The 14,741-nt window shown below is 45.8% G+C and overlaps 1 protein-coding gene across 1 annotated transcript in view; it reads right to left on the bottom strand.

Moving 5' to 3' along the window:
- prkar1b (protein kinase, cAMP-dependent, regulatory, type I, beta) overlaps positions 1 to 14,651 on the bottom strand; it is a 51,151-nt gene extending 36,500 nt beyond the window's left edge. The window contains exons 1-4 of the mRNA XM_034540439.1: positions 14,504 to 14,651; positions 13,285 to 13,472; positions 3,483 to 3,653; positions 948 to 1,039 (exon numbers count right to left, since the gene is read on the bottom strand). Coding sequence (XP_034396330.1) covers positions 948 to 1,039; positions 3,483 to 3,653; positions 13,285 to 13,458 — 437 coding nt within the window. The 5' untranslated portion in view covers positions 13,459 to 13,472; positions 14,504 to 14,651. The remainder of the gene's footprint in view (positions 1 to 947; positions 1,040 to 3,482; positions 3,654 to 13,284; positions 13,473 to 14,503) is intronic.
- Positions 14,652 to 14,741: the final 90 nt, after the last annotated feature.

The raw sequence follows: 14,741 nt of genomic DNA, 5'->3' as shown, positions 1-14,741 counted from the left end.
TAGTTTTTTTTTGTGGCGTAACTCTAATCTGCCACATCAGCCACCCAAGTACATGGTTTCACAGCCTGTCCGGACCGATCACATGTTGCACTCTGCTCGGGGCTGCTTCAGAAGCACTGACGTGCAATCAGAGGGTCTGCGAGCCTGTGCCAAGGAAGCACGGTAAATTGTCAGCTGACGAAAGACTGGAAAGAGTGTGTTTTGGGTTCGGTTCCTGGAGGCTCCGGCCAACAGGAAAGCTCCAGTGTTTTCCTCTCCATGGGGCATTAATGGATTCTCCCCGCCAATGAAACACTATTCCGGCTGTCGGCCGCCACCTGAGAGCCTTTCCCACAACACCCCCTCTTCTGTCAGAGCCAGCCATCGCTGGAGATCTGGGACAGATGGAAGGATGGAGAGACGACGGTCGAAGAGAGGAGGAATGCGAAAGAACAACGAAGAGGAGCAGATGGTACGAAAGAGGGAGGGATGGAGAGAAATTGGCGTCCCGAGACGACGATGGAGAATCGCTGATTTCTGAGCGCCACCACCCGTATCTGAATACGCAACATGATACTGACAGGTTACCATGGCAACCAACAACACACACAGACGTATATCCCCCCCCCTTAGCCCCTCCTCTTCCGTTGCATCCGTCCGTGTTCCCCCCCTTCACGTCTTGAGATGAGCAGGCAACACAGTGACCACGAGGGCAGTGGATCAATGACACACACACACACACACACACACACACACACACACACACACACACACACACACACACACACACACACACACACACACACACACACACACACACACACACACACACACACACACACACACACACACACACACACACACACACACACACACACACACACACACACACACACACACACACACACACACACACACACACACACAGAGAGAGAAAAGAAGCCAGCGGGGTCACGCGTGTGTTGTACCTTCTTTCATTATCGTCCAGGTGAGCAAACAGCACATTCTTGGAAATGGCTTTGGCCAAGGCGGTCATGGTCTTGTAGTCCTTAGGGATGACCTGTGTGGACAGAGCAGTAATATCTATTACAGTATACTGCATCAACACTTTGCAGGTGGACACATGAAAGAGACCAGCACAAACACATAATAGGCCCGACTTCAAAAGCAGACTAAATTGAGTAATTAAAGAGCAGCATATTGGCAAAGTCTGAAAGGAATATCCCACATGTGTGTCTGCGTATTTTTGGGAAAGCCCATCTGTTCAGGGATCACACTCAAAATGTCACACAGCCCATAGACATTCACAAGGGGCCTGAACTCATTCATAAAACATGCAGACATGCAGTGTGTGTGTGTGTGTGTAAGGGAATGGTTAAGTTTATAGCCACAACATAGCCACAGAAGTCTGTATTTATAAAGTGGCATCGCAGAAGGAACCTTTTACCGAAGGGGGAGAAAAGCAAAAGCAAGAGAAAGAGGACGAGTGGCCAGCGTGAACTGAACCATTCTTACGGCAGAACAACTTGAGTGTTCTGTGTCTCTGGCGGTGAGGGAGAGGAGGGAGTAGGTTGTAATTACGTTAGAGCAACAGATGTCTCCACATGAAGAGGACCACGCAGCGCTGTGCACAACATGCACTCAAATACACACACTAAACCACATCACATGGGACTTAAAAAGCATCAAAAATGTATCTATCTGCAGCACTCGGGCCTGGCTACTCAGAAGAGGAAGAGGCTGGTCTGGAGTTGGAGGAGGACAAAGAGACCCAGAGTTGATAGAAGTCACTTTGTCATCGTCCACGAGCTCCAGCTCCAGTACCGTCACCCAGGGTATTATTAAATATCATGGCACTCGGCTTGTAACCAGCTTTTGGATCACGCTACTTGTGAAGAGTGATGTTTCGATATTCTGGTCTAGCCAAAACATTAAGGAAAAGCCACATGGGATAACTGTTTACCAGCTGTGACTACAGGCGGCCAATCAAACGCTGTTGCTGTATTACATGTGTACTGAATAATAAAGTAAGAGAAGTGAAAAGTGAAGTTAGGCTTCAGAAGTACGTCTCCATCTGCATTTTTCTTACTAAATGCCACAAGAACCCTTTATAGTTGGAGGAAAACTCATTCCTTCTCCACCTCGTCAAGCGGGTTTCCACAGTAGTTCCCATCAGTCCGACGCCAGCCCTTCAATTCACTCCGTCGGCGTGATCTCGACGGGCCTCACGATGTGTTAAGACTCACGGCGCTTTGCAGCAAAGCTCTTTTTAATCAGAGGAGCAGGGTTAGCTAATTGATTGTGTTCCGTTTAACAGCTGCTGATTTTCATTAATGGAAATGGTGACGTCGGGAGATGTTGGCACATAGAGTGCTTGTGTGTGTGTGTGTGTGTGTGTGTGTGTGACCTCAGTGTACATCGATGGCCAGATGAAATGCTCTTTCATACTGAAGCAATAATGGGCTCCCATCTTTTAATTCAATTTTAATGAACTTTTCTACGATGGCCCGTTGTGTTGAGGAAGCACATGAATTCATTTCTTTTTCACATGCAGCTGACGAGGCTGATCCGAGTCCTTGCATGTGCAGGTTGTCGCATGTGTGTGTGTGTGTGTGTGTGTGTGTGTGTGTCAGTCTGTGAGAATGAGGCTTGTTGCCTCGACACATAGCTGCAGTGTCTGGTAGGGACCTCAGAGCCACGAACACACACACACACACACACACCTGACACACACATTCACTGCATGCTCCAGTGGCCATGCGATTACAGCGTGGTGATAGGGCTTCGTGCGGTTGTGTCAATACCTAGCAATTAATGGCGTGTCAAGTTAATTACAAATGAGCAAGCATAGCAGCGAAACAATGACGAGGGTGTGTAAGTATGTACAGCGTATAAGAGCGCGTCTGTGATGGTGAGTTATAGTTTCTGGCCAATGGGCATCTTTCCAATAGCTCCATTAAATTGGGGAATGGACACATGACATGCTGTCCAAAATGAAAAAAAACGTCTTACAAACCAGAGATGCAAAATCAAAAAATACATTTATTCTAGATTTTAATGTCATGTTATTATTATGTGATGTTTATTTCTCAAACAGCATTTTCCAGAGGGACCCAGTTTCCGTAATCAGGGATTAGAGAAACCCAATTCTTCCAGCTGGAGGTCTCCTGGTGAAAGCTGATTTCTTGGCTATGTGTACATGTAACATATCAGCTTTCTAGTATTTAGATTTCATGAGTAAAATGTCAATTATCTGCAAAAAGTCGACAATCCATCTCAGTATCTGTGCAGAACATCAGTGCATCAGCTGGTTGATCCGTGTGTGCTCCCGAGTGGGCGTCAATAGACCAACAGCTCTGCTTACAAACAAATAAACAATCAACCTGCTTGATGCTTTCGATCACAGTAGACTGCATTTCTTTATTTCTTATACCGATTACTCAGATGAGACCCCTGGCGACCTATTAGCATGTTTGCGCATGCACCCGTCTTCCGATGCTGACCTTGCGTACGTAGCTGACCATGTCCTCCTCGGTGTACACCTCGGCGCTGACCCCGCCCCTGCGGCGCCGGGCCTTAACAACCGGGTTGGGCGGTGGGGGAGAAACCTCGTCATCGTGCGAGTCCGACTGGCTGTTAGATTTCTGGCGCGCCATGATCTGCTTGCATTCTTCCTGTAAAAACCAGAGGAGAGACAATATGGTTAGAGAGGGACAAGCATACATGTGGTTCAAGTATAAATATCAAGCTTGACAAGCTCATTAAATGTGAAAGAAGGCGCGTGTGTAGGAAACACCCTTTCTAATGTCCAGCGCCATGTGGATCCTCAACCGGGTCAGACCGCACAGTGGACATGTCCTAGTCCTGAGTGCAGGCTGTCTGTGGTATGAAGTGAAAGGCATCAAATATTAATATCTGCAGGCCTGAACACTCGGCTTAGCAAGGTGCGCTCCTCCGCTCAGATAATAAACAACAAGGAATGAAGAGCAAAAGGTTCAAAGGGCGACTCGGTGTCTCCGACTGTCTGGTGTTCAAACGGCTGCGGGTGATGAATTATTGATCGCCGACTCGATTAATTAACTCATTAGCACACAAGAAAACCACCGTGGGCTCGTTAACGTGAGAGACGAGAAAACGTGGGATAACAGTGTGTGTGCAAAGGTAGCCAACAACCGCTGCTGTGCACCTGCTGGCACTGTGTGTTTACCCCTTTACAGACAGACAGACAGACAGAGAGACAGACAGACAGACAGACAGACAGACAGACAGAGAGAGAGAGAGAGAGAGAGAGAGAGAGAGAGCTGGGTCATCCTTCTCTCTGGTGGTCTCCCTCCCTCCTCCCTCGCCCCTCATGCTCTCCTTTCCTAACTGATCAACACAACATATCTCAATATCAAAGATGCTTTTCTTTGTCCTCTTTGACAGTAAACTGAATGTTTTCACACAGCTGGTCGAACAAAAAAAGGAATTTTAATAATCACGTTGTGCAAAAACTAATTCTGATTTTTCATTGTTTTACAGACCAAAACAACAAAATAATCAGATGATTTTAATCTATGAATAAAACAATTGACTGTTTTTAATTCATTTATGATTCAAGTTTATTTTGGTTGTGCCGAGCTAATAACCAACATAAAAAGGGTAAAGCAGTTTGCGTTCTATAACCTTGTATTCATAATTGATTATTGATCATTAACAAGGACGGCGATCAATGGAGGAAATGTCTTGCTCGAAGACAAAAAGGTGCAAAGTGGACACATTGAATGTTGGAGTGCGTCGTATAATTCAAGTACCGCCATTTTTCTATGAAACACAGCGAGGCAACTTTCTTTTTTTTTTTTTCTCCGCAAACTGGAGAAGAAAAGGAAGCAGATCTGGAGCAGCTGGGAGCAGAGTGACAACCGAGCGCCTGGAGTAGGGAGCAGAAATAAATGGCTGCCGCTTCACTCTGCTCATAAACTGACAAGAGACACGGAGGAGCTCGACAGGACGACAGGAACGTAGAGAACCCCAGCGGGGAGAGAGGAGGTGACCTGGACATCCACACCTCTCTGCACATTCCTTCTTTATCCGTTTCAATCATCCCAGCAGCATGAAGGGAATGTGGATGAAGCAGTAATAATGATACAAAACAAGAAGCCAGTTACACACTTCAGCACACACACACACTTCAGCTTGCACTCATTCTTTGAGTTGGCATCCTTTTATCTCATTGTCTTTGTTCTCTCCTCTGTTTGACTTTGTGTCCCTCCTTCTAATTACATCCTAAGGTTACTGTGACGCTTTGCCCACTGTGTGACACACACACACACACACACACACACACACACCAAGGTCTGCAATCAGGTAACACGCTGAGGGCAAAGCTATAACCAACACACCGCTTCCCTTTCTTTCAAGCCGATACATCCATGAAGAACTCAAGACTCACTCGCCTGGCTCCACGCAGCTTTAGCTTGCAATGAAAGTTCACGTGCATCAACAACAACACACAGCTGCTCCTGCCTCTATGAGGAGATACAGGTTAGCTCCAGGAGGCTAACGACGAGCAATGCTTCCAAGCGGAGGTATTTACCATTGCATGGAGGGCCCCTGGCCAGGCGTGCCGTGTGTCCCCTCGGCCAGTCAGACGCACCAGGCATCAAGTCAACGTGCGAGTGTGTCAAAGTGTGCATGGGATTCAGCACACCCGGATCCCCAGCTCATGCACACCTGGCACACATGTCACACCCCAGCAGCAGCATCTCGCCATAGTAGCACGGCAACCGCTAAGTGTATGTCTTGTGTGTGTGCAAGTAATCAGAGATTAATCCAAGTGTGTGTGTGTGTGTGTGTGAGAGGTAAAAATGTCTGCAATCCCCACGACAAGAACAAGACTACTGATGAAAACACTGATCAAGGCAAACAGCCCGTTCCTCCATCGCTCCTGCGCCACTCTGTGTCCTTTCCAGCCCTCTCCCTCCCTCTCTCCCTCTCCCTCCCTCACAATCAGCAATGAGCCCCCCCCCCCCCCCCCCCCCGTCACTATGACAACTGGGTGCTGTGAGCATCCTGAATAGTTGGCGACCAGTCGGCGCTGGAAGCAACGGCGAAACACGCACACGCACACACGTTCTGACACCTGTTGACAGATCGTCTCTCCCTCTCCATCCTCCGTCCACAGAAGGGAAACCGTCACCCACCTCCATACAGACTTCTGTTCTGACCAAATGTCGTGTGCCAATGGCTCCAAACATTCCCATAGGGACACATCATCGTCCCATACGCCCCCCTGTGTGCCGGACACTGTTCTGTGCCATGCAGTGTCTTCCTCACTCCTTGCTGTTCTTCATGCCCCCCCCCCCCCTGGGGTCAGGGGGTCAGGCTGCATCAAGTGAGGACTTTGTGTCTGGCGCTAACAAGTCCTCACTCTGTTCTGGCCCCAGGGCTACAAACACATACAGAAAACAGCAGCATGACTTTTGATGCGTCATGAGTGTAAACGCATATACTGTCCAGAGGAGGCTTCATTAGACCGAGAGGGGCGCTGAGAAAAACTTTGCTTTCGCTCTTCTGTTACGACGCACGGGCTCGGCGGTTCGAGGCGGTTATCATTTCCAGGCCTGTGCGGAGTAGCGAAGCAAAAACCACATCTGCAGTTGGTTCTTGGAGCCGTTTTACCTTTGTGTTGTAACATCGTGGTGTCATTTCTATGTCGGGCTCTCTCTCTCCCTCCCTCCCTCCCTCCCCTGCTCTCCCTGGGTCATCACCAGCAGGCTGGATGCCAGCGAGAGAGCGAGGGGAGAGGAGACCGAAGACACGGGAGCTCTGTGCAAAGTGGGGGTGACAGTTTAAAGACAAAGGATGACACACATGCAATCCCAGCCGCACTCGCTTAAACCAAAAGTCACTGTTGTTATACCACTATGCCAAGTTTCACTAATTCATGGACGTCATGGCGTCTCCTGTTTTGTTCGTTCCCTGAGCCACTTTGCATCGAGCAGATACAAACAAAGGTTATAACAAACTCTCGTCCTAAAAGCTATGACTAACCGATAGCAGTCAGCGCTCCATCCATCATGCAGGAACCGAGCAGAGAAGCTCGCAGCACAAATACATACAACATTAAAAAAAAAGAGAAAAAAAGGAAGCATCCATAAGCCGTTACCTTAGGTAGCCCCAATCTGGTGAGGGAGACAATTTCACTCTGCAAGTGAACCAAAAACAACACACACACACACACACACACGTACACACAGTTAATGAAGCATGGAGAGCTGATCCACCAGAGCTAACAGTCTACTCATCACTCTGTTCCACACCATTACAGCACCACAATGGACAGAAAGTTTGCTGCTGTATTAGGACAGTGTGTGTGTGTGTGTGTGTGTGCATGCAGTGCTGGCCTCCAAGCTATGAAATACTGTTCCCTCTCTATATGGATGGAACACACACACACACACACACACTTGTCTTGCTATCCTAATATTAACGTTCCATCTCGGACATTATTCTAATAAGTGTAACTGCTGACACCTTTCATGTTCTCAGTCATTTTAAAAACACACACTAAGCCTTCAGTAGTGAGGATTAAACTGTTGCTCCAGCTACAGAGAGCTGACAGCACCCTGCTCCTCACGTCACAGGTGCAGCTGCCTCGTGCCGGCAGGATGTTAGTGGGAGTTCTTTCCATATTTAGGGTTCTGACAATTTACAGGGGAAAAAAAGAAAGCCCTAGATTGTATGTGCAATCTACTAGTAATATCAAATGCTTTACTACTTGATGTATCATTGGTTAACTTTCTGCACGTATTTTTATTGCCGTCTCTGACTTGCCCTTTACATCTTAGTGCTGTACACCTGACACCTGTTTCTGTTTCTCCAACCACAGATTAGTGTGTGTGTGTGTGTGTGTGTGTGTGTGTGTGTGTGTGGGGGGGGGGGGGGGGGGGATGCGACGGGTAGATGAGAGAGGACAAAGAAGGACCACCAGGGAAACAGGGGCTCGGGGGTCCAATTTACCTGCAGGGGCTCCAGGGTGGGCCGAGGAGGAGGTTTAGGCCTGGGTCACTGCGTGCACCTCAAGATGATTGGACAACATCCCACAGTGGTGATGAGTGAACACAGAGGCTGGAGACACTCATTACACCGTGCTACACAACGTATGCACTGATAACATGCCGTCGGCCCACATGTAGGGAGATTGGTCTAAAGTCGTAGGGCAGGACTGGGGCAACATTAAATAAAGTTGAACGTCAGGGAGATAATTCAATATATAATGAGATAATTCATCATTCTGCTCTAGAAGGCTCAACAACCAAACCCTCCTGACAAAATGTCAATCAGAGGCCTTTGAAGGGACCGAGGTTGTTATGATCGGTCCTGCTGACAGCTGAGTGGCTTCTCGTCTTACGGGGCGAGACAGCGGCTGATTGACCGATGACAGACGGGGAGTGAGGAACTCCCATGATGCAATTGGGATGTTTCACGAGCAGAGCTGATGCAGCACGGTTCACATTTGTTTTACTCGCGATGCTTTGTGATGTTGTGGGGAAGCTTATGCATAATCAATGCAGTAGAGACACGACGAAAGAGCTGTTGTTGTTGTTGTTTAAACAACCTTAATTAGTTACAACGTGCTTAACAGTCACGACGTGCAAAAAAAAAGTAAAAAATATTGGAGCTTAAAAAAATAATACAAAATATAATCACTTAGTCAACAGGAAATAATTGAAAGCTATTTTGATAATAAAACGAATATTTATATAATATACATGTGGTGGCAAATTAAATATCTTCAAAACAAGATGACAAAATGAATAAAAGATAATTTGGTAATGAAAATGACTTTAAGGATGTAGCTAATTCATTTAAAGCCGTAAAACGTAAAGTCCTGTTTGCATGTATACAGCCAAGGGATGGATGCTCACATGCAGATGTTTTCTTTAGTTTCAGTGGAGAAATGGAGATATAGCAAGTTTGGTCAACAAATAGCATGTGACGTGACAGAGGAGAAGGCGTACAGATGAAGAAAAGAGAAAGAAGAAAGGTACGACATGTGAACTATGAAGACGGGAAGACAAGAAACTGCTGCTGTGGAAAGAGAGGGGGATGAAAAGATGAAGACGGATGATAGAGAAACTGTAAAAAGCCTGGAGTGAACCATGAGACCCAAACATATGACAGCCCTGTGAGCGTAAAGGATACAAGGGGCATTGATACAAATACACAAAGACAACCACACACACACACACACACACTGGGCTTAAAAAAGAAAGTAAGATAGAAATGGATTTACTGTTAGATGCTAAACCCGTTTGCTTTATTAATGGGAAACGACACCTAAAAAGACGACAAAGCAACATTTGCAATAAGTTTTGACTTTGGCATAGTTACCAAAATGTGGTGCTCAGACTCATATCCAAAGGACCACACACACACACACACACACACACAGATGGAGTTGAGGAGGGCCGGCTGTCATGCGGGGAACATTTGGTTGCCAGTGCAGGTGGTGTGTTCGTGATCAAAGTGTTGATGGAGTCATCAGATATGTCCTCACGGAAGCTCATGGAAAGAGAAAGTAGAGGATCTTCTGTGGACGTGAAGTGTATAGTTTTGAAGATGCAACGAGTCAATGAAACATCTGCAGTGGCAGCTGCCCCCTCGATGTGCCGAGGGACACATCCACGCGATGCTGCCCGCAGGACGAATACTTAATGACGCAGACAGATGAGGAAAAAGTCACCTCACGTTATCACGCACACGATAACAACAATAAACCCCGAGTGTGAGAGAGTCAGCCTCCCTTTGTATTAGAAAGACACTAATTAAGGATATTCCACTGAACAGCTGGGCCATAAACGTTCATTAAATAGCAGCGACAAACACACTAGTTCAGAGATAGTCGGAATACTTGTTATGTGTAATATTGTTCCAGGACTTTGGTGACTGCACTGAGCCGATAGAGATGGAGAGATGGGAACGTCCCTCTGAAGCTGCTGGTGTAGTGATCAAAGGCATCACTACCATGCTTACATAGGCAGGAAGAAAGGGAGCGAGGCAGCTGTCATTTTCCCATTCACCATTTCAGCCGAGTACCAAAGACATGTTATTATATATCGGAAACAAAAGTTAAAAACAAACTCGTCAAACTGATGATTTAGTGTGTTATCAAGTGTGTGTGTGTGTGTGTGTGTGTGTGTGTGTGAGAGAGAGTTAGAGTACGAGTATTGGAGAGGCAACCAAAAGAGGTGAGAAAGAAAAGGAGGAAGACAGGGGGGAAAGAAGAAAGAAACACAACATCAGAAATCAAAAAGCATGAGGCCGGCCGATGTTTACAGAGAAAAGAGATGTTTACAGAGAAAAGAGATGTTTACAGAGAAAAGAGATGTTTACAGATAAAAGAGATGTTTACAGAGAAAAGAGATGTTTACAGATAAAAGAGATGTGTACAGATAAAAGAGATGTTTACAGATAAAAGAGATGTTTACAGAGAAAAGAGATGTTTACAGATAAAAGAGATGTTTACAGATAAAAGAGATGTTTACAGAGAAAAGAGATGTTTACAGAGAAAAGAGATGTTTACAGATAAAAGAGATGTTTACAGATAAAAGAGATGTTTACAGAGAAAAGAGATGTTTACAGATAAAAGAGATGTTTACAGATAAGATGGCGAATGCCGGAGGAAATGGATCCTATGCAGTTATGAAATGAGGTTGACTCTGGTCTGGCAAGTGGGGAGGAGGAAGAGTTGAATACAAAAAGGGAGAGATGGAATGAACTTTGTGAATAAAAGGGCACAGGATCGACTACTGTTGCCTAGGTTACCGCCTGTACTGGGGGGCGAGGAGGGGTGGAAAAAAGAAAGAGAAACACAGACAAGAGAGGAGGTGAAGCACAGGAGAAAGAGTACTTTCTGTTACCTCTTTGTGCTGAAAACAAGAGACGGGCACCTTGATTCCACAAAACATTCAAATGTTTCTTCATTTTTAAATGTATTTTCCTCCTCTGGCAGCTTTTTTTCTTGTCCTGAGATTTTAACATTGAGATAAAACGTGTCGAGCTGCAATAGCACACTCATCAAATGTAATAACCATACGAGATGGAAAATGTAATCCAGATTAAATGGACATGAACCAAATATTTTCCCTTAAAAGTCGCCCCGCGCCGGAGGAAAAGAGCACAATAAGCCTCCGAAATAACCGGGACACCACAAAAACATAAAACACGGCCTGTTTAAATTCCACGAATGACTGACCTCACAACACAAGTACAGATTTAGAAGGCTTGACTGGAATAGTGTTGGGCGACGGTGGGCCTGAGCGTTCGGTGTTTATTCTGACCCCTTGAACACACCAGGTGCTTTCACTGACCACCATTCAAGTTAACTGTTCAAGCCCCGCTCATTAAGCAATACAGTGATCCTGACCTTTGACCTTGACACAGGTGGTCTGGGACACATTTGACCACATAAGTCTAAAGTGTCTTAATGCATCCAGGAAGAAAATACATCCTCTACGTTTATTCCTCCTTTTTGATGTGTTGTCCATATAAGTCCTTTGATGCGAAACTATAAAACTATTTAAAAAAACTATTTCCTGTCATGTAAACATACATATTATGTCAATCAAGGAAGCAGTCAGACTATTGTTTTTCAAATGACAGTTTGATGTTTGCTCCGTCAGCACAAGGGGAGATTGAAAACTGAAATGAGAATAGAAAACCCCTCAGAGGACACAGGTGGATGCAGATGTGGTCGATTAAATGCTACCTGTAACCAACAGCAGAGACGACTGTAGCACCAATAACACATCTGGACACCGGAGCAGAGTTTCTAATTTTTTTTGACATAAAGGGTTTTGATCACGACAGAAAAGCTTCAAAGCTCATTTGTTTTAAAGCTGGGAGACTAAGTGTACAAGTGCACGTGTGCAGTCTGTAATTTTGAAGCATGAATCACTCGCAACGTGCTCCAGTACGCTTTCGCTGAGCTCCGTCACGCCCATTAGTATTCATGCTGCCTCTCTGACTATGCAGCATCACGGACACCAACAGCGCTGTGCTCTCGGTCAGGACCACTGCTCCAGATGCTGAGAGCAGACACAGAGGACATCTTGACCTTGACCTGAAACGTTGTGTACGCTCTGTCCTGAAAAACCTAGACTCCTAAGAAAATAAGCGTTTGATCGGCCTGTCTGGATAAATAAATAAATAGAATTCCTCGTACAGGCAAAGCATCACTTGCATAAAAACATGATGATCAAATCAGAAGACTCTCACATGACTGCAGCAAGGATGGAGACCTTTCCCCCAGGCATGAGGATGGTGAACGTCAGCCCTGATACATCTGATGTTCACAATGGCTCCTCTTGTTGGAAACTTCTTTCCAAAGCCATACCTCTCATTGTTCAAACAAAGAAATCGTATGATCCACCCGGGAGCAAACTACCCACATGTGATCAAAGACTAGCGTTAGCAAAGATCATCTATTTAGTCTAAATTGGAAACAACTCAACTTGCATCTTAGGGACAATAACAATTGACATGTATATCATGTGATACTTTAATTAAAATCTTAGCCCTGCGAGACGATTACCGAGACATTTAGCTCAAACACAACTATTAAATATAGCAGGAGTCTGTGAAAAAGCTGCGTCACTGTGGCGGCGCCAGTCGAGACGGACACAAAACACCCTGTGAGCAGTCCCTGTGAATGTGGTCCAGAGGTAGATGTTGTAACCTGTTTTTTCCCCTTATCTCGCAAAAGCCTTTTCCTCCTCTCGAGCCACCATCTTTAAGTGAATGTGTCGCCTCTTTTGTCTCTCTGCTCACGGGGCCGACAGACAGGCGGCACAAAACAGGACACTGGCCTTTCATGGATGCTCCTCTCACGTTCCCTAATGGTTTCTCCTATTATAGGATAACAAAAATGAGAAGCTCTATTATAACAGTTTGAGTACGGTCTGCCTTTTTTAACCCAGAAGCTAGCTGGGATGTTCTCTGTCTGCTTATGTATGATGGTGTTACAATTTCCAGTTGAAGAAATGCAATGTCCCAAACAAATAAAACAATATTTGTTGAGTACACACTATTTTACATTGGGAGAAAATAATAATATCTGGTAATTCAGAAAAGAAGTACAACTACCTGGCACTCGCTGCGATGAACATTCATGTATTTTTATCATATTCAGGTTAAAAGCAAATTATAATTAACAACTTCAAACTCACCACACAAGATTCCAGGTAACACAGAGCCCCACATTACAGACAGAGATACCCAGGCTGACGAACCCAAATCCTACTAAACTTTGTTATCACCAACCTTCTCCAGCTTTTCAAAATGCTCCCGCAGGAACTTCATAGGACGCTCAGGCTTAGCGATGCAGAGGTTCACAATGCACTCTTTGAGGATCTGCTGGATGTTGTGCTTCTGCACAAAGATTTCACAGCCCTTCAAGCTCTCGTCTTCTTCCAGAGTGGAGGAGGAGGTGGCCATCTTATCTTTTATCTCTGTGGCAGTGGGAGAAAACAGGGTGGACCATGAGAGGAGGGGAGGGAAAGCTCCATATTGAAAAAAAAAAAAAAATGGGTAGAACAAGGGCAAAGGAGGGGCAAAATGTAGCGCACACAGAATGATGCGAGGAAAGTAGAATAGAGAGAATGGAGGCGCAATATTCGTGGGAAAAGAGGCGAGCGGACATTTCACATCTTGTTGCTTCTTGTCAAGGACCTCCAGACATGAACTGGCAATACCCGAAGAGACGCGGGAGCGCACGGTGAAGGTAACGGCTGCAACTATGTTCATTTTCTTAGTTAAATAAAATGGATAATTTTGTGAAACAGCAATAATAAAAGTTGGTGCTGCAGTTATGCGGCAAAAAAAAAAACCATTTTACACTATGAATTGAAAATGTGTCAATCTGTTTATACCGTAATAGTTATCAATTTAGTCCTGTCTGGCTATTTTATGATGTAAACATATACTTATTAGCGTATCCCTGGATTGATAACTAAAACATTAGCATGCATTCCCCTCCGGATGATTCTTTGTGGATGCAGATGACTGAATATGGACGTTTTGGTTATTTGAGAGAGTGGCTTCGAAGAAAATTGTATGATAGTGTTTGACAACTGCCAACAACAGCTATGATTATGTCAAATAACATAGCAGCATGTCTCTCACAGCAAGCAGAGCAGGTGTAGCTAACTGTTAACAACCCAGAAGCACTTCCTCATATGGAAATCACATCTATGATGCTTTTGTTTTTTTTGGTTCATGCATAATCAATATAAAACAGTCATGCATTCAGGTCATGGCTTCTCCCGAGTTGTCTTCACAGCAAACAGCAAGACAATGGCATCGCAGAGCAATCCCTCCAGGCGGAGACTGGAGCTCGTGATGCAGCCGAGCACCTGTTCAGTGGGCAGCTAGCCCAGCCAGCGAAGGGGGATTTACTGCGACGGAGGGCCTGAACTCAACCCCTCGGAGGTGCTCAGAAAAAAAAACCCGACCTCGCCGGTGCTCTCGCCGGGGTCCCTACCGTTGTTTCCGGAGGATGCTCGGAGAAAGAAGCACCTCGCCGGTGGTGGGAGGCTGTCGGAGGGGGAAGGCTACCGCTGGTTAGCCGGGATGCTGCTGCTGCCGCCGCGCTGCCTCTCTGATGCCCCGGCTCGCGCTGCGTCAAGCCCGATGACGTCATCGTGTCGCGCTCGGGACCGCAGAGCTCAGACCGTCTGCAGGTGAAGCGTCTTTAAAAAGGGAACACCTGCACTCAAATA

Source organism: Cyclopterus lumpus, chromosome 8, assembly GCF_009769545.1.
Source record: "Cyclopterus lumpus isolate fCycLum1 chromosome 8, fCycLum1.pri, whole genome shotgun sequence".
NCBI classification, from domain to species: Eukaryota; Metazoa; Chordata; class Actinopteri; order Perciformes; family Cyclopteridae; genus Cyclopterus; species Cyclopterus lumpus.
This window is presented reverse-complemented; position numbering and strand designations above follow the sequence as displayed.